Source organism: Brachycentrus maculatus, unplaced genomic scaffold (genome assembly GCF_059751285.1).
Source record: "Brachycentrus maculatus isolate JH-2025_06_01 unplaced genomic scaffold, ASM5975128v1 h1tg000620l, whole genome shotgun sequence".
NCBI lineage: Eukaryota > Metazoa > Arthropoda > Insecta > Trichoptera > Brachycentridae > Brachycentrus > Brachycentrus maculatus.
In genome coordinates, this window is record NW_028281358.1 from 148,961 (window position 1) to 168,227 (window position 19,267).

The 19,267-nt window shown below is 41.2% G+C and overlaps 1 protein-coding gene across 1 annotated transcript in view; it reads right to left on the reverse strand.

Moving 5' to 3' along the window:
* The window catches only part of unc79 (UNC-79 domain-containing protein), a 95,817-nt gene that overhangs the window by 18,488 nt on the left and 58,062 nt on the right, over positions 1-19,267 (reverse strand). The window contains exons 23-36 of the mRNA XM_088273949.1: positions 18,061-18,337; positions 17,544-17,775; positions 16,436-16,574; positions 13,790-13,883; positions 11,857-12,013; positions 11,334-11,516; positions 8,522-8,692; positions 7,284-7,462; positions 5,516-5,589; positions 5,259-5,438; positions 4,268-4,516; positions 3,543-3,639; positions 2,946-3,079; positions 485-679 (exon numbers count right to left, since the gene is read on the reverse strand). Of these exons, the coding sequence (XP_088130075.1) occupies positions 485-679; positions 2,946-3,079; positions 3,543-3,639; positions 4,268-4,516; positions 5,259-5,438; positions 5,516-5,589; positions 7,284-7,462; positions 8,522-8,692; positions 11,334-11,516; positions 11,857-12,013; positions 13,790-13,883; positions 16,436-16,574; positions 17,544-17,775; positions 18,061-18,337 (2,361 nt within the window). The remainder of the gene's footprint in view (positions 1-484; positions 680-2,945; positions 3,080-3,542; positions 3,640-4,267; positions 4,517-5,258; positions 5,439-5,515; positions 5,590-7,283; positions 7,463-8,521; positions 8,693-11,333; positions 11,517-11,856; positions 12,014-13,789; positions 13,884-16,435; positions 16,575-17,543; positions 17,776-18,060; positions 18,338-19,267) is intronic.

Genomic DNA, 19,267 nt, shown 5'->3' on the forward strand with positions numbered 1-19,267 from the left:
GAGGGATCGCATTTATATAATCCGTCAAAATCATAAAATGTGTTATTGTAATGAATATTTAAATGATAATTGAATTTAAATAATTAGTGAGTTCTTTGAGTTTATATGTCCTGCATACTACTCACCCTTGTCCACACCCAATGGTGCATAGGGCACTATATCATATATTGATGCATTGTAGCATTGATGCGCAGGAGTGATCACCACTCCTGCGCTTCAGGGACCAGTTAAAAGTAAGTAAATAGAGTGTAAAAAACAGTTATTTTCAGTCCCTCTGGGAATCGAACCCGGGACCTCAAGGACGTTTGCTAAGCACACTAACCATTACACCACTGAGGCGGACAAATACATACCTGCCGATTATTCTGATTCCTGATCTGTTTGAGTATTCTAAATAATTGAAAATTATTTCCTTATAATCACCATCGTAACATCTATAATATATTGCCATATTGGGCGCTGTTGATGAGTAAAGCATACTGACATCTCTCCACGGAGCAGTCGTCGCCGATGCGGCGCGCGGACTGGCGGATGTCGGGCTGCGCGTGGCACGCCCTCTGCGCCGCCGCGTCCAGCGGGCGCGCGCCCGGCGCCCCCTGCCACGCCGCCCCGCTCGGCGCGCCCGCGGACACGCGGCTGCGGTGGCGCTGCCACATGTTGCCGTCCTCCCGATACGGCCCTGCCATCAACCACATTTCACATTTAATTCATTTTTCATCGAAAGACCACAAAACTAGAGGAGGACCAAAAAATTCATGGATCCTGCAGAAAGATAACACGATTCGAAGGCATGGCCTAGGTCAGTGTTCCGCAAACTTTCAAGATCAAGATAACCCTGGTGCAGTGCCCTATGCACCATTAGGTGCGAATAAGGGTTAGAAGAACAATAGCCTTACAAGAAAAGGAAAAATGAAGTATTATGGTGATAAAAAATGAACTACAAATTTATGGACTTTTATATTTTTTTATATTTCCGTGATAACAACGCATTCAAAACGATTATTTGTAGAAACTATTTTGGCGGTAAAAAATTAAATTAATAGCATAATTTTTAAAAATAGAAATATTTTGGTGATAAAAATGCACTTAAAAATCACAATTTGTGGAAACCAAAAGTTTAATGTTTCCACAAATAATAGTTTTTGAGGGAATTTTTATCGCGAAAATAGTGGACGTTGAATACTCTATACCAGTGTTCCGCAAACTTTTTCTTTTCAATTTTCTAATATTTCCTGTACACCTACCAATTAAGAAACTTCAGAGGCGCATATTTACCATATTATGGTAACATATTTAACATTTTATGTTTAATGCCAAATGTGAGCCTACTCAACTGAGCACAGGCAATTAAAATTTAGAGCAATAGTGTTATTATCACAAAAGTAGACTTTTTCCGCGGCACACCAACTAATCACCACGGTACACCGGTGTGCCGCGGCACACACGCGGCGGAACAATGCACTAGAGCATGGGTCGGCAACCTGCGGCCCGCGGGCCGCATGCGGCCCGCGAGACATCTTGGTGCGGCCCGCGAGATTCTCGCCGCAACGCACATGACGGACGATATTATACACAATCGAGTGAAAGGAAGCGAGAAAGGGAGCGAAGGGAATCTCATTGATTTTATTAAATACAATAAATGTCGTTAAAATATACACTTAGCGTTTTATTTTTAAAACTAAAATATTTGTACATAAATATTGTACGTATACCTACTGCAAGTGCGGCCCGCACTGATCCCCATGAAAAATATTTGGCCCTTTTACAACAAAAGGTTGCCGACCCATGCACTAGAGGATCGATAGGATGAATGCTGGCGACAATAAAACATCGCAAATCATGACAACAAAAATAAAAACATAGCAACACCGATATATTACACGTATAAGTCAAAGGTTACCTCGATTAGATCTTCGAGATGTGTTGGCATCCATCTTGTATTTGGGACTACTTTCCACCGATGACGAAGAACATTCAGAGGTTGATTCCGAATACTGTCTTGATCTGTTAGTTTTCTGTTTTTGACTGTGTCTTTTGCTCTTAGTTTTTAGGTTTTCTTTGATACCTTTCAGTATTGTGAGTTTCTTTTTAACAGGGTCAATATCTTAGATTTCCTAGGTACTGGCCTAGGTAAAGCTACCCGTGACAGAAGGACCTACAACCTGAGGATGAGGAGAGCTGACCCCAGCGGTCTACAAAGACGATAAGTCGGGATATAGCCAGCAAGAAGAAGATTCATTTTTCATCCTACACATAATTACACATTACGATGATGCGCCCTCACCGTGCCGACAGTACATCTTACCATACTTATACAAAAAGTAAATTATTTATGACATGCAATCAAATAAGATTTTATGGTATAAATAAAGTCTGGGCATGACCATATTCTCCTTCATCTTCCATGCTAGACATTAGACGAAGACTATATGTTAGACACTAATTACCTAAGTTTGTTTTGATTTTAAATTTTGCTTAAATTATTTATTAAAAAAACAGATCTAAGTACCTTCTTCTTTTAAACATACATAAATATAACTCATATAGAACATATTTGCTAACTTTTTTCATTTTCATCTTTTTGATTTTTTGTTTTCTGTAAAATATTTGTAGTTTATATTAGCACTTTTGATCTAATTTTATTTCTGATAATATCTATTGTATTCTTGACAGTGTCCTTTATTGTAACCTAAATATAATGTATACCCACACACAGGCCATGCCTTTGTGGGATCTTTTTTTGTATTAACATTTTATATTTTTTGGTACTTGTAATTGTAATATATTGTGAAATGCAAAAGAATTTAAAATAAAGAAGAAAAAAATTGCCGCTGTGGGGGGTAGAAACTGGCTGCAAGCAGCGACAAAATGGAAAGATACGGAAGAGGCCTATATCTAGCTGTGGAGGACAGAAGGCTAGAGAAGATGAAGCGAGACATCCTTACCCGTGGTCGCAGAGAGCGGCGGGGCGGAGATGGGGGTCTTCACGCTGTCGGCAGAGTCGGGGTGGCCCGCTGTGGGCGGGGACTCCAGCAGGGCCACCTGCTTGGTCAGCCTCCGCGGACTGGAGCCCCTCGACCTGGGCACACAACACACAGGAGCCTGGATGAGGACCTATCCGACATCGGATCTGTGGTAGTTCATAAGGAACTGTCACGAGAGGTGGTATCGTGCATGATAAAACTAGTGAAGGACATTGGAACCATAAACCAAAATAGGACACAAAATGCCGACCCCTCTTCTAGTGCAACGGAAGGTCTGTTTTATTCGGCTTCTCCGGAGAAGTTTTACATTGTTACCTCCCAGCAATGAGCAAATGCTGAGAATTTCACGATTTGCCCACAGTAGATTATCCCTCCTGCTCCCAACACAGCTTAAAATAAAACATCTTTGTTTTAGCTAGAAGAAACTAAAAATCATTTGATGTTCTATAAAGCTTGTACATAATAAGCAAGGTAAATAATAAATGCAATTCCATTCAAAAGAAAAAAAACACAGACAGTGAGTGTTCCCCCTAATCAATGCTGAACATGGATTTTTACCTATAAGAGCCTTCACCGGAAGACTGCCTGGCCAGAGTGTCTTGTTTACCAGCGACTCCCAATTCTGAACGAGAGCGATCTTTCTTGCTAACAGGATCTGAAATTCATTTTTATTAACTGAGGGTCGGTCAGTGAGTGATATTGCCCAGTATGCGGGTCACTGCCACATGTGATATTCCGCAGAGGGTGGGTCATTGCCAAGTGTGACAATGCCAAGTTGGTGGGTCACTGCCAAGTGTGATAATCCCAAGTGGGTGGATCGCTCTTAAGTAGGATAATGCCAAATTGGTGGGTCGCTGTCAAGTGTGATAATGCCCAGTGTGTGAGTCATTGCCAAGTGTGATATTACCCATTGGGTGGGTAATATCACACTTGGCAATATCAATATATAAATCACCAAATAAAAATCATCAAATATAATATCACCAAGTGGGTTGGTCCACTACCAAGCGTGATGCCAAACTAGTGGGTCACTGCCAAGTGTGAGAATCCCAAGTGGGTAGATCACTCTTAAGTAGGATAATGCCAAATTGGTGGGTCACTGTCAAGTGTGATAATACTTAGTGGGTGGGTCTACTACCATGCGCGATAATGCCAAGTTGGTGGGTCACTGCCAAGTGTGATAATCCCAAGTGGATGGATCGCTCTTAAGTAGGATAATATCAAATTGGTGGGTCATTGCCAAGTGTGATAATACCTAGTGGGCACACGAAGTGAGACATTACCAGGTGGCGGCATGCAGAGCGCCTCCCTCACGCGGTCCACGAGCTGCGTGAAGGCGGGCCCCCCAGTGGGCGCACAGTGCTGGCCGATGTGCAGCAGGCGCTCGGGCGCGGGGATGCTGAAGCGGCCCGGGGGGCCCGCAGCGGGCTGAGGCGACGTGGCCTCGCCCCCGTCGCTGGAGGGCGGCTCGCTGGACCCGCACGAGAGCACCTCCATCTTGGACAGCGGGGACTCGGGCGATGCGTACGCCGCTGCACACCGCACAACGCCCCGCATTAGCAAATCACATGGGTAGCTTTTTAATTAGCAAAAAATATGTCGGGTTGTGGTCCCGTGGTTAGTGTTACTCTTAAGTCACAGTTTCTGGGTTCGAACCCACTCTACCACAATTTGATATCTATTTTCTAATAATGAGCCGCTTAGGCTCACAGAAATAGTATGAAATTGATTTATTTGTGTGAATAATAAAAACACAAATATAGGAGTGTTATATTGTAAGATATGACTTATGTATGTATGTAATATGTATAGAAAAAATAATAATAAAAAACCATGATGTTTCGCTGCAGGGATAGGCAGAGCGGATTGAACGCCACACTCTTCTATCCTGATATTAACTTAACCATATTACACCTCTCTACTTTTTTATTTTTATACCCTCATCCCCACGCAATGGTGCATAGGGCACTGCATCATATAAAGGCGGTGTTATCTTGATCGTTAACACATGAAGGAAAGGTGATCAGCCCTCCGCTTCAGGTACGAATCCAGGGTAAAATTCAATAAATATTACAGTGTAAAATCACTAATATTTCTTTTCACCCCCCCTGGGAATCGAACCCGGGACCTCCAGCATGGTAGCTAAACACGCTAACCATTCACCACGGAGGCGGACAGATTTGTCACATGGCTCAATTATTTATCTTATCCAATGGGTAAACCGTTACAATATTGTAAAATAGTCCAATACGACATGGAAGAAGCCTGTCTCACACATCCTGGTGGAGGAGCCGATGGGCAGCAGGCGCTCCACGTTGGGCGGCGGCAGGGGGCGCGGCGGGGCCCAGGGGCTGCGCGGGCTGCAGGGCCCCTCCCCGTTGGACGGGGGCGCCGTGTCCGGCGAGGAGCAGCTGGCCGAGGCGGACTGGTAGCCGGGCAGGCAGCGAGGCGTATCTGCGCACCAACAGAGTGAGGGATCAGTCCGGACCGTCATGCGTGAGTGGAATCTAGCGTATCCAACAACTACAGACCTGTGAGGCGCTTCTGTCTCCCGAGAGCTTTGGGAGATCCGCGCGAGTTATCCGTCTTCTCTACTTTAGATTTGCTGCATGTAACAAATTCAAATTTACAATAACTTTACTTCATATTTTGTATATTAAAAGCATTGTCAACTTTGTGTTTTATGGTAATATAACACTCCTTATCATACATCCTACTTCTTTTTCTTTTTGTAGAAAACTTCTTTTTGAAGTTTAACTTCTGAAACATGTAGTCTTTAATAAAACTCAAGTGGTAGAAAACAAGTGTTTTCTTTAATCATTGTAACATGTCTTACCACAAAGTTAATAATAAGCCGAGACAATAAATAAAATAGTAACTTTATATTTTAATACTTTCATGTAATACATAATTATATTACGGAGGATTAAAAAAATTGTGAACCCGTATCTATTATATCTTATACCGATATTTTCATTTTAAAAGTCGAGTTGTAGTAAATATATACATATCACCGGGAGGGAAAGGTTAGAAAATACTAAATATAATTTTGTTTAAATGTCAGACCGTAACAATTTCACTTTAGTCTACATCTAACCTGATGATTGAAGGATTATTCCGACACCGGTGTTTACGAAGTATACAATGAATGATAAGGAAAGTGTTAACTTTATTTTATGTTTTATTTTGTAATATTTATAGTTTGGTGTAAATGAACATCTCGCTGCGGGTTCTGCCTGCCTACAAAACATTGTATGTATAGTAAAATGTAATAGAAAACAAATAAATAAATCTACTACATATTAATTGGTATCTCATCATTACTTACTTTACTTTTCGTATGGCTATCGATATTCTATAAAATAAGAACTAACATGCAAAAGGAATCCACCAGCATTGCATGCATCTCGATTATCCGGATTCCTCGACAGAGAGTTGTAGAAAGATACTGCGCATAAAACAAGTGTTTTATCCGCAGTAACTTTCCAAATTCATGTCATATATATATATATATATATGACATGAATTTGGAAATATATATATATATATATATATATATATATATATATATATATATATATATATATATATATATATATATATACTTTCTACTTTATGTTGAAAAAGAATCGAGGCAATAAAATTGTTCAGTAATGGACTTTGAACGCTGCACAGGGCAAAAAATTATCATAGGCAAATCGTAAACCGTGTGAATCCCTAGATTTTAATATTTTTCTTTGTAATAAGGTGCTTCTGTATGGAGGCATATCTTACAAATAATGGCCCTCGTGAGTTAAATCCAGCAACAACAACAACGAAAAATATGGATAAGGCTCTCGCGTGTTACTAATGAAGTTAGCGAAACATGTTTGGTTCTAGATTGAGGTAAAACTGTTTCTAGAAACAGTTGTTTTTATGCATTGCTCTCTTTACATTTACTGACCATTTTATTATTTCAGGATAAAAAAATGTTTATGCGAAATTGAATTGAAGAAAATCTCACATAATCAAATGTACTGTCTGCGACTTATGCGATGGAGGGAGTAGAAACGATTCTCCCGCTCTTTCCTTCAACTGCCGGTTGAATTCGGAGATGGGAAAGCGTTTAATTTTTTGCCCTACCAACCCTAAATAGGAAATTGACACTTATTTTTACTCAACCTGGAACCTAACCACTACACTACAGAGTTGGACAAGTTCGCTTACCTAACCTAATAGTTTCGGGCGTAGTACAGACTTCACTATGGTCAACCGGTTCAGTAACTGTCTAGGCGCAAGAAATAATAAACCCGAGCTCACTTGTTGGCGGACTCCTTGGAGTTGCCCCCCTGGCGTATGGTGACCTGGGCGCAGTGCGTCTGAGCAGAAGCGCTTCCTCCGATGACCTGGATGGAGTGAGCCGACTTGGGGGACATCTTCGCTGCGGACGCCTTGGCAGTCTCCGACTCCAGAGACTTGCCCGGTATCAACTTGGCCACCTGTTTGAGGAAAAACTCCGTTACATGGGCTATCCTATGTCGGGTGATGACCGGAAAGAAATGCTAATCAATACAGAAATACTGATCGATACCAGAAAGAAATACTAAAATGGGTCAATATTTGAGAAAAATATTGTTGATTTTGTACACACACCTAATAATAAGGGCTATATTTGCAAGTTTTCAGCAATTTTAACATACTTATGCATTGACGTACTTGGAGCACAGTGCTGCGTTTGCCAGCGATATGATTGATCTTCATCTACTACATCTCTCCAAAAAAAAATACTTAATTTTTAATTGTTTTTGTTTCGCGGTTTCTTTTCTTTTTTTATTTCTTTATTATTGTAATTTTAATTTCATTTTATAAAAAAAAAATGTTGTAAAACATATATGGCTGACTAAGTACTGCACATGCGCATCATGTGAAGGAGAGATTAGACGTCGTATCGCCATCGCCAAAAGTGCCATGTCTAAGCTAGACAAGATCTGGAAAGACCGGGCTGTGAGTAACAACACCAAGACGAAGCTTGTCAGGAGCCATGGAAACATGGACCATAAAAGCAGGAGAAAGGAGAAAAATTGATGCCTTCGAAATGTGGTGTTGGAGGCGCATGCTCCGAATTCCATGGATAGCTAGATGCACCAATGAGTCCATTCGCCAGGAACTACGCTTCGATGGCTTGACTCTGGCCAATATCTGTACCCGACGGATTCTCCAGTTCTTTGGACACGTTGCGCGTGGCAACGAGGATAGCCTGGAACGACTAGTTGTGATCGGTAGCCTGGAGGGAAAGAGAGGGAGAGGAAGATCCCCACACGATGGACCGATCAAATTAAGGCAGCAGCAGGCACCTCAGTGGTTGGAGCGCTACGTGCAGCGCAGTCAAGGGATAACTGGAGAAGAGTCATTGCTTCTGCAAGGGTCACAACCCTCAGCAATGAGGAATAAGACGAAGAAGAAGAAGTATTGCACCCACCACTTAGTCAAGCTGGAATAAAGAGTAATTATTATTATTATTACGCACTAAAACGGTTGACAGTTGTCCCGAAGAGTACCTGGTTGGGCAGCTTGGTGTGGATGTGAGGCGTGTGAGGCGTGGGGGGCGCCTGCGCCTGCAGCTGCGCGGCGGCCAGGTGCTTGAGCTGCTGCTGGTCCGTGGCCGACATCAGGCTGGAGGTGACCATCATGCGCACCCCCTCCTTCACTCCCCACTTGGGACTGTCGCTCTGCAAACAGCCAACCCAGACCTGTCAGTCATTCTACCGCCCTACTCAGCCCTGTATTCACGGGGTCTGGAAATTTGTCCAGACCTCCATTATTCCAATATTGATATGCAATGAAAATACCAGCGTGCTGAGAACTCTTTATAACTCCCTGGTGCGAAGTAGACTCGAGAGTGGCTCCATGTTTTGGGGGCCACAAGAGCTTAAGTACTCTCTTATGGTAGAGAAAGTCCAAAAGAAGTTTCTCTACATGAGAGAGTACGGCTATTATCCTTGGCTTTACCCGACCGAGTTTCTCCAGGGTATGCTTGGCTACAATAGTTTAGAGACTAGAAGGAATGTGTATTTGACTACGCATTTTTATCCATTGTTGCGCGGTATGATCGATAATCCTGAAATTATCCGAAACATTGGTCTGTATGTTCCCGATAGTTACCTAAGACAGCGTCGACATAGATTGTTTCACATTCCTATACACAGGACCAACCTGCCGATGGTTATGCCTGTAAGAAGAGCTACTGCTATGTTGAACAATATCACATTGGATATTGATCTGTTCCATGTGTCCGAAGGAGGATTCTTCTACACCTTTAAGTCTTGTTGCTTACTTTTAATATATACGCCTTGAATATTGTTTGTTATGTATATATTATTTTTTTTGTTGAATAAATTGAATTGAATTGAATTGATATTGATTTTTGTTCCTATGATGTTTGATATTCTGTTCCATGTGTCTGAAGGAGTTTTCCAAAGAAGGATTCTTCTACACCTTTAGCAATAGTGTTCTTGCTTATTTTCTATTTTTGTTAATGTTCACGATTTAAATTTAAGTTTGTAATGTGTATATTAACTATAAATAAATAAATTAAGCAGTCAAAATGCGATCTCTCAGAAAAATGTGCGACAAAACGATGTATGATAGATGTTCGAATAGTGAAATAAGGAAGGAATGCAAAGCTGAGATAAGCGTTATCGATAAAATTAAGAAAGGTGTGTTGAGATATTTTGAACATGTAGAACGAATGAGTGAGGAAAGAACGGTAAAACAAATTTCTGAGGCGAATGTAATTGGGAAAAGAAGCAGAGGAAGACCGCGAAAAACATGGCACCATCAGGTATTCCAAATACTTGAAAGTGGTCAGGTTAGGAGTCGTAATAATCGGCGGGTATGTATGAGGCGGTGCATGAACGTGGAAGAGGCGAAGAATGCTTGCAAAGACAGAGTGGTGTGGCGTTCTATTCTCTCTGCCTACCCCTGCAGGGAAGCGGCCTGAGTTAGTTAGTTACTTTTTTTATAAATAAATTGAATTGAATTGATAGACTTCTTCATCTTTGTTGAGAGTAAAATAAAAATCTGAATAACTAACGTGGAACAACTGTTACCAGTATTTATGGAGGCAAAGTATGGTGGAGTGGAGCGGCTATACTTTTTTTCCCACATAATGTGTCTTTGAAAGCACTGTACTAAATGTGTAAGAATCCCTTAACTTTGGACTTAGTCTATTTATTGTAAAACCTTTATACTGTAAATGGTTATTGTATCTATTGTACGTAATGTATATATGTAATCTAATAATTAACATCAACAAAAATATTTACAACATTTTGAGTGTGTCCAAATACTGGATTATCTCCAATTACAGGAGTTATTTTCATATTATTTTTTGACATCTCATAAAAGATGAAGAATATGGAAGTCTGGGCATTTACGGGGCTGACGACCGTCATAGGCTGGTTCAAGTGACCACTTTACACACGTGTAACATTCACCAATTCTACCCATGATTGACAACCACACTATTCAAATTCTTGGAGGTTCTAACTAACTAAGTAACCATCACTCCGCTTCTCCGCAGGGGTAGGCAGAGGGACTCGAACACCACACCACTCTGTTTTGGCAAACATTCTTCACCTCTTCTACATTCACGCATCTCCTTATACATACTCGACGATTATTACGACTCCTGACCCGGCCGCTTTCAAGTATTTGACATACCTGATTGTGCCAAGTTTTTCTCGGACTCCTCTGCTTCTTTTTCCAACTACATTCGCCTCATAAATTTTTTTAACCAAGAGTTTCTATGAGTAACAGGTTGGTGGTGATGACTTTTTTAGCAATCTCCCGTTTCGTTAGCTCCCAAAGGTTTTTCACCAGGGAACCATTCTTGAGCCTCGGCTGGAGACAATTTTTTAGTACTTACAAAAAAAATGGTTTGAAAAAATATTAACTGAACTCACACAAATACCATTTTTCACTAATTAACACCCAAAAACCTTACTTTTTTGATATTTTACAGCATTGTCACATCTTAAAAACAATAATTATGATACCAGCAACAAAAATGCAAAAGAAAAATTAGTTAGAACGAATTTATTTGATCACAAAATTCATCTAACCTTGAAAATTACGAAAAAGGACAAGTGTCCCTAATAATTTGGCCACCCACTGTATTTATATATGTACATGGTTCAATTTCGAAACATAAATGCCCAGATTTCCATATTCTTCTTCATCTATGTTGAGATGTCAAAAAATAATATGAAAAATAACTCCTACAATTCACACTTTAAATGTTGTAAAACTTTAAAGTCATTCAAAATAGTATAATGAGGGAGGATTCACGTTCATACAGTAATTACATACCGAGGAGTCATCATCACTGGCCATAAACCACAGAGGCTTCATGCCCATGAACTTGTCGGAGTGCTTCTTGTCCTTGGCGGGGCGAGAGGTGTCCAGGATGGCGGCCGCCTGCGTCAGGGTCTTGCTCCGCGTGTTGTCCTTGGTCACCGGGTCCTCGTAGTGGGTCGTCTCGTCGAAGGAGCCCTGCAATCCCCTCGGATGTTAGGATGGTGTACCGAGATCACAAGGACGTGTAGATGTCCGCATCCATAGTGTAATAGTCAGCACGCTCGGCTACCGTTCTAGAGGTTCCATTCCCAGGGGAGGTCACTCTAATACTTGTTCAATATCACCCTGGAACCGGCTGAAGCAGAGGGCTGATCACCTTTCCTTCACGTGTTAACGATCAAGATAACACTGCATTTATATGATGCAGTGCCCTATGCACCATTGGGGTGCGTATAAGGGTTTGAAGATCCTTATTATCCCATCTGCAGACAAGAGTCTAATAGAGGCATTGCGGGTTATTATGTGGATCTAAGACCTGCGCCGTGCTGCCGTGCACCGTGCTCTCGGACTTGTCGCTGGTCTCCGGGATGGCCACGAGCTCCGACTCCGTGCTCTCCTGGTCCAGGCTCCAGTGCTGGTACTTGCGCGGCTTCTCCTCCCAGTGCGTGTCCATGGTGGGCAGGTGCGGAGCCCTACAGAACAGGAAAACTAGACTTAAGAAGAACCTAATCTTGAAGAAAAATTAACAAGAACTAACCATCACGCTGCTTCTCCAAAGGGGTAGGCAGAGAGAAAAGAACGCCACGCCACTCTGTCTTTGCAAACATTCTTCGCCTCTTCCACGTTCATGCATCTCCTCATACATACCCGCCGATTGTTTCGACTCCAAACCTGATCGCTTTCAAATATTTCATCTCTCTTTTTTATATCTTTTTCATTCGCAATTTCTATACCTTGCAAATAGTTTGAAAACCCAAATATTTTATTTATTAGAGAGAGTTTATATAACATCTTCGTTTATTTGAAGGTGGGGGCTGACCAGAGTCATTTTTTCGTAACGTGACACGTTACGATGCGAGCATTCGTATAGTCAGCACAGTGTTCCGAGTGCTCCATCCGAAGTCGAATGAAAATGAAAATGCTCTGGTCAGTACCCACCATGACAGAGTCGTTTTTTGTAACGCTATATATCTGTGGTAACACAGAAGAGAAATGTCCTATGATATGTGTTACAGACTTGTCCCCCTCTTCCATTTCACCACAGATATATGGGTGTACCAGACAAAATAAAATCAACACTCTCCTTATCATTCATCGTTCACTTTGTGTAATATCACTTTCATTTTTTACTTGTTATTACACAAAGTGAACGATGAATGATAAGGAGAGTGTTATATTACCATACCAAAGTTATCGATGCTTTTAATATCAAATTGAATCAGTATAAAATGTGACTGCAAGGCTAAAAAAACTAATAAGCTAACAGACCATCATGCCGATTCCTTGCAGGGGTAGGAAGAGAGAATAGAACGCTACACCACTCTGTCATTGCAAACACTGTTCCACATTCTTGCATCTCCTCATACACACTCAACTATTATTTCGACCCCTAACCTGACCACATTCCAGTATTTTTTTTTCAATCAAATTTATTTATTTATAATTAACATACACATTACAAACTAAAATTTAAGGCGTATACATTAACAAAAAATCGAAAATTAGCAAAAATACTCTTGTTAAAGATGTAGAAGAATCCCGCTACGGAATGCCCCTTCAGACACATAAAACAAATGAATATCCAATGTGAAATTGTTCAACATAGCGGTAGCTCATCGTACAGGCATAACCATCGGCAGGTTGGTTCTTTATATAGTATAATTCTTTATATAGAATGTGTAACAATCTATGCCGACGCTGTCTTAGGTTAGTGTTTTACCGGCGGTTCTTGGTGTAACTGCATTTTATCTCAACGTATTTCTTACATGTTCTCTTATACGGCTGTGAAACATGGCATCTTACAAGGGCCCAGAGCAGCCGTGTACTGAGCGCCGAGAATAGGTGTCTGCGGAGAATTTTAGGCGTGCGGTGGTTTGACTTTGTGGGGGTGAAGAGATAAGGCGTAGGACCCAGCAAATCTTGGTTACAACTGTCGTCAAGAAAAGGCGATTCAGTTGGCTTGGCCATGTACTCCGCATGCCTCGGGAGGCATGCGGAGTACATGGGCAAGGCACTAGGTTCGTCGGCAGTTCTCGTCAGAACTTCGGGACGCAGATCTGACTTGGGAGGATGCAAGGGAGCTGGCAGCCGGCAGAAAAGCCTGGAGACTTAATTATTTAATTAATTATTTCTTATGTGAATCTGGACACATTTTTATGGAAGAAGACTTTGTCCTTATGAGTCGATCATCTCCGGGTGGGCGAGGAGCTAACGCCCTCGTGGCCCTACTAACATGGCAGGGAGATCACCTTTCAGCGGGGAAGGCGGGCGAGGCAGGCGGAGAGTCCGCAGCCCGCTCGCCACTCAGCTCGGGCTCGGCTCCGAGTGACGGCTGACTGATGTCTGAAATGTTGACAGATTCATTAGCAACAGGAGATGCTGGAACTCGCACCGCCCCATGTATCTTCACAGAATTGCGGATTACATAAAACGCCATTATAACATTTCCTCGAGAACTATTGACCCTTCCCTTACGATGCTAAAAACTTCCGCGCGTTCCGGTGATATGTATTTTGTACATCATATGAAAATGTCGTTTAAAAACGGGAAAAATGTGAATATTCCTAAATGTTGCTTTTATTGACCATAGTTGAACCTGGAAATGAGAAAAAAAGCCATCGTAAGTGGCCGTTATAGAAGGCGTAGTGACACGCGACCGTCGTGCGAGACAATCCGCACACTACTGGACTGGCGGAGTAAACACGTTACAACATGCGAAATGCACGTATACTTACAAAGCACGCCACACACGCACACACAAAAACTTTTGTATATTGATGATTTTATTCCCGATTTTATCAGAAATTATTTATTTCCATCACTGCAAATGAATAACTTTATACTATAATACTTTCATATAATACATAATTATATTTTACATTGATATTCTCATTTGAAAAGTTGAGTTGTAGTAAATACTGGGAGGGGAAGGTTAATATGTATCTATTTTTTTTATTTATTTATTTATTTATTTATTTTCATAATACATAGATACATTCAATATACATATTCATTTCATATACACATTTATTAAACGTATTACGGCTCTTTAGGCATGGCCTGTGTTGAGCCGAATACTAACATGGTAATACAAAGTTTATATATATATATTTTTTTTAATTTTAATATACATATATTTTTTTTAATGATTAGATTATAAACATAACATACAGGAGATACAAAAATAATTTATGTTTTAAGGTTTTTCAGTGTGATAATTACACCTGGACTTTAATTAATTCACTTTCCACCTTGTCCCTTCCAATGTTAAGTAACCATCGACGGACACTGTTCTTAAAGACCTGATCACTCCTGGAAATCTTAATGGTTTCGGGCAGCAAATTAAATATTTTTGGAGCGAGGAATGAAAAATTTTTTTGGGCAAAACTTGTTTTAATGGCTGGGCCAATGTAGTTTTTATTTAATGCTGCCCGGGTTCCAATAGTTTGTTGCGTTCTAACCTTTTCCATTTTATTCCAGAAGTGAATCAGTACTTCCTTGACGAACAGTTGCCGTACGTCTAGTACCATATAGCTTGTAAATAGCTCATCTATATATCAAATATTAAAATCAAACATTGATTTTTAGAGTCTTGTAGTTGTATTTTATTATTAAAAACACATTAAAAAAAATCGTGACAATTGTTATGCCTTATTATGGCTTATCCACACCCCATGGTGCATAGGGCATTGCATCATATAAACGCAGTGTTATATTGATTGTTAACACATAAAAGAAAGGTAATCAGCCCTCCGCTTCAGGTACCGGTCCAGGGTAATATGTATTGAATAAATATTAGAGTGAAAAAAACACTTATATTCATTTAACCCCCCCCCCCCTCCTGGCAATTGAACCCGGGACCTCTAGAACAGTAGCCGAGCATCACTACGGATGCCGTCAAAACGTTATATGTATAGGTATAATTAATATTTGAAGCACTAACTTTGTGATTTTCCATTTTATAATTAAAACGTAACTTTGTTTTAAAATCACTTTAAATATTTTATTATAACTTTATTATTTCGAAGCTAACCGCTTCTTTATCCATACTGATTAATAACTAACTAACTCACCATCACGCCGCTTCCCCGCAGGGGTAGGCAGAGAGAATCGAACGCCACACCACTCTGTCTTTGCAAACATTCTTTGCCTCTTCTACATTCATGCATCTCCTCATACATACCCGACGATTATTACGACTCCTGACCCGACCTCTTTCAAGTATTTGACATACCTGATTGTGCCAAGTTTTCCTCGGTCGTCCTCTGCTTCTTTTTCCAACTACATTCGCTCCATAAATTTGTTTAACCGTTCTTTCTTCACTCATACGCTCCACATGTCCAAACCATCTCAACACACCTTTCTTAATTTTATCGATGATGCTTATCTCAGCCTTACATTTTTTCCTTATTTCATCATTCGAACATCTATCAAACATCGTTTTGCCACACATTCGTCTGAGGGATCGCATTTCGACTGCATTCAGTCTGCTTTCATCCTTCTTTTGCCAACTCCATGCTTCGCTTCCATACATAAGGGTTGGGACCAGAACTCCATTGTGTACTGCCAGTTTAGCTTCCGCTGATAGATTTTTATTTGCTAAAACTGATTTTAGTGCACCATTCACTCTGTTCCCAGCATTCACTCTCCTTTCTATGTCTTTATCAATCTTTCCATCCCTAGAAAACATACTACCCAAATATATGAAATCATCTACCTGTTCCAAAATCTCCCCATTTACCAATATTTCACACTCAGATCTACATTCATCTCTTTCAAAAACCATGATTAATACCAAAAAATATTATGTATTATGTAAATATAGGTACATATTTCAATATATGGAAAATGTCAAATACATATACCAATATCTATGCTTCAAATTGTGAACTTACCTCTGGATCTGGTGGACTGAGCCATGATGACCATGGGAGGGATCCGCTTGCACTCGTGGTGCTGGGAGTCCAGAGTGTTGATCACAATCTTCACCAGAGACTGCAGCTGGCCGCAGACGGGTTGCTGGGCGTACTGATACTGGAAACATATCAATCCATCGCAACACAATCTCCCCACATTTGTTCCCGATAATTCGGTCCAATTTTAGTAGATATACCCTCATTATTCTGTAAGATGGTAGAATTCTTGAGGTCCAGCTCGTGGGGTCCTGTCTCGCACTGTGTCTTGCCCACTGCCATTTGAGTTTTGCTCAAACGATTATGTGCGTGGCATATATTTAAAATGTTGATAATTTTCTATTTTAAAAAAATACGACCATGGATCATTTTTACACAGAACTAAAATGGCTTCACTTCAACCAGCGTATAAATCTCACGCCACTTTACAATATTCTTTACAACCCCAATGCATCTAATTATTTTGCTGAAAATTTTATATACCTCTCAGATCATGGTTTATCACTTCGTTCTTCCCAAGAAAGAACACTTTCCATTCCTCGCCACAACACATCATTTTTCAGTCATTCTTTCTCTGTGCAAGCAGCCAGACTATGGGATGAATTACCTCTTCTTGTAAAAAATGCACCTTCTCTGATAACTTTTAAGAAGCGTCTGAGACATTACTATTTATTATTAGAATCCTGACTGTCCAACAAACCTCATCTCTACGTTTTTCCGTCTACCTCCTTCCCTAAACTCCTTTTTCCTTTCCCTTCCTTATTATCATCAATTTGTAATTTATGTTTTTTTCAATGTTCAATTACTATCTACCCTCTGATTGCAACAGCTATCTATATATGGTATCAAACGTTTAGATCAATATCACTAGTCTGTTTCTGGTTGATTGAATGATATTACTTTTTAGCAATAGGCCCGCCAATGTAGTTATTTCTTTTCTGTACCTTAAGAGGTAAGTTATGGTAAGTATGGTATCAAACTTTTTGATCAATATCACTAGTCTGTTTCTGGTTGATTGAATGATATTACTTTTTAGCAACAGGCCCGCCAATATAGTTATTTGTTTTGTGTACCTTAAGAGGTGAGTTACCTTGTAGAGGAGCACCAGCAGGGACATGAGCCAGCAGCGGCGCGAGTGCGTCTCCAGCTGCCAGAGCGAGTAGGAGGGCGCGGGCTGCGGCAGGGGCGGCACGCAGGTCGAGGGGCAGGGGCAGTACTGCAGCAGCGGCAGCACGGAGCCCACCAGCGACCAGCCCATCACGTGGTTCTGGTCCAGCACTTGGGGCAGGTTGGCCAGGAACACGTTGAACACCGCCGACTGCCTGCAAACAAACACCCTTCCATTAAAATACAATACAGTGAACACCTATTTATTGTAACTGCAGACAGTTGGTTGAATTCCTTTTTTTGTTTGGGAAACGTTAGAGAAACGATCGATGCGGTTTAGTTTAGTATGAAATTAAGTCAGGAGAGAAGAAATAAACAACACATCCGGGAAAACGATTATTCGAAGAACGATAGATAGAGGTTTTACTGTAGATACAAAAATGAATACAACGTCCGCAACGGTTGTGAAGATATCGGTGTCAGATGGGAGATTAGAATACCTGAGTCTGTAAGGCGGAACGTGGAAGGACTTCTCCGCCTGGTTGTACCCGAGCAGCAAGTACAGGTGCTTGAGCACGATGCTCTGCGACTTGATGTACTTGTCGTCGGAGGGGCTGGCCTGGTCGGAGCGCGACAGGAACTGCATCAGCAGGAACACCAGCAGGTGGCCCGTCTCCCGGTCCGCGTCCTCCGCGTCCAGCACCCGCGGCAGCAGCCCGGCCAGCGTGGAGTCGTCCGCCGCCACGCCGCCCGTCAGCAGCGAGTGCAGCTGCCCATCTGGCGAGGAACAACTTGCAATCAACCGCGCCTTTGTCTACCTTACGTCGGCTAATGCCAAACGTGTCACAGTATATTTATCATTAATGTCATAGCAACGGGACGTCATTATTTAAAAAAAGCGGGGGTGTGTGGAGGCCATGCACTCCGCGGGTAGACCACACGTGTAGAGGCATTAGAGTGCATTGGTTTTTGCAGAATTTGATAATGCAACTATGTAATATACATTATATGCATGGGACAATGACCGGGAATAAAAGGAGTACATTTGTTCCAAGAGCGGTGACCTGAAGTTGATTAGTTAGCATTTAGGCAGATGTGTGGAAATTCGGACTTTGAATTCAGGTTATCGAGACAATCGAACAATGGCTTCCCGAACCACAGATCTCATTCCTCCGCCAGGAGCGCGACCACTACGATCTCATTTCTCTGCTGGGAGAGCGACCAGCATCATCACCACCACTGCCCTAAAAAGTCAAAGTAAAATGGCGTCGTAAGACTAGCGAGTAAATCCGAGATTTACTTGTGATGAAGAAATACTCAAATTGTGAATGATTTATTATTACAAAAATACAAAAGAAAATATTTAACAAAATGATATTAAAAGGAGAGCCATTGCAGTAGACAACCGCTTAACTAAAGGATGTAAAGATCCGTAAAATTTCATATCTGGGTTACATTGTGCAAGCAGAGAAGTACGGTATACTTCAAACAATACTGATGGGGGAAATTGAGGGACAACGAACGTGGTCCTGGCAGAAGTCAAACATCTTGGCTACGAAACATAAGAGATTGGATCGGGATGAGACATGTGGGGGAGCTGTTTCGGGTCGCGCAAGAAAGAGAAGCCTTCGCCAGAGTGATTCCCAACACTGGGAGACCTGATACGGCACAACAAAAAGAAGAAGAAAATGTTGTTAAATACTTAAT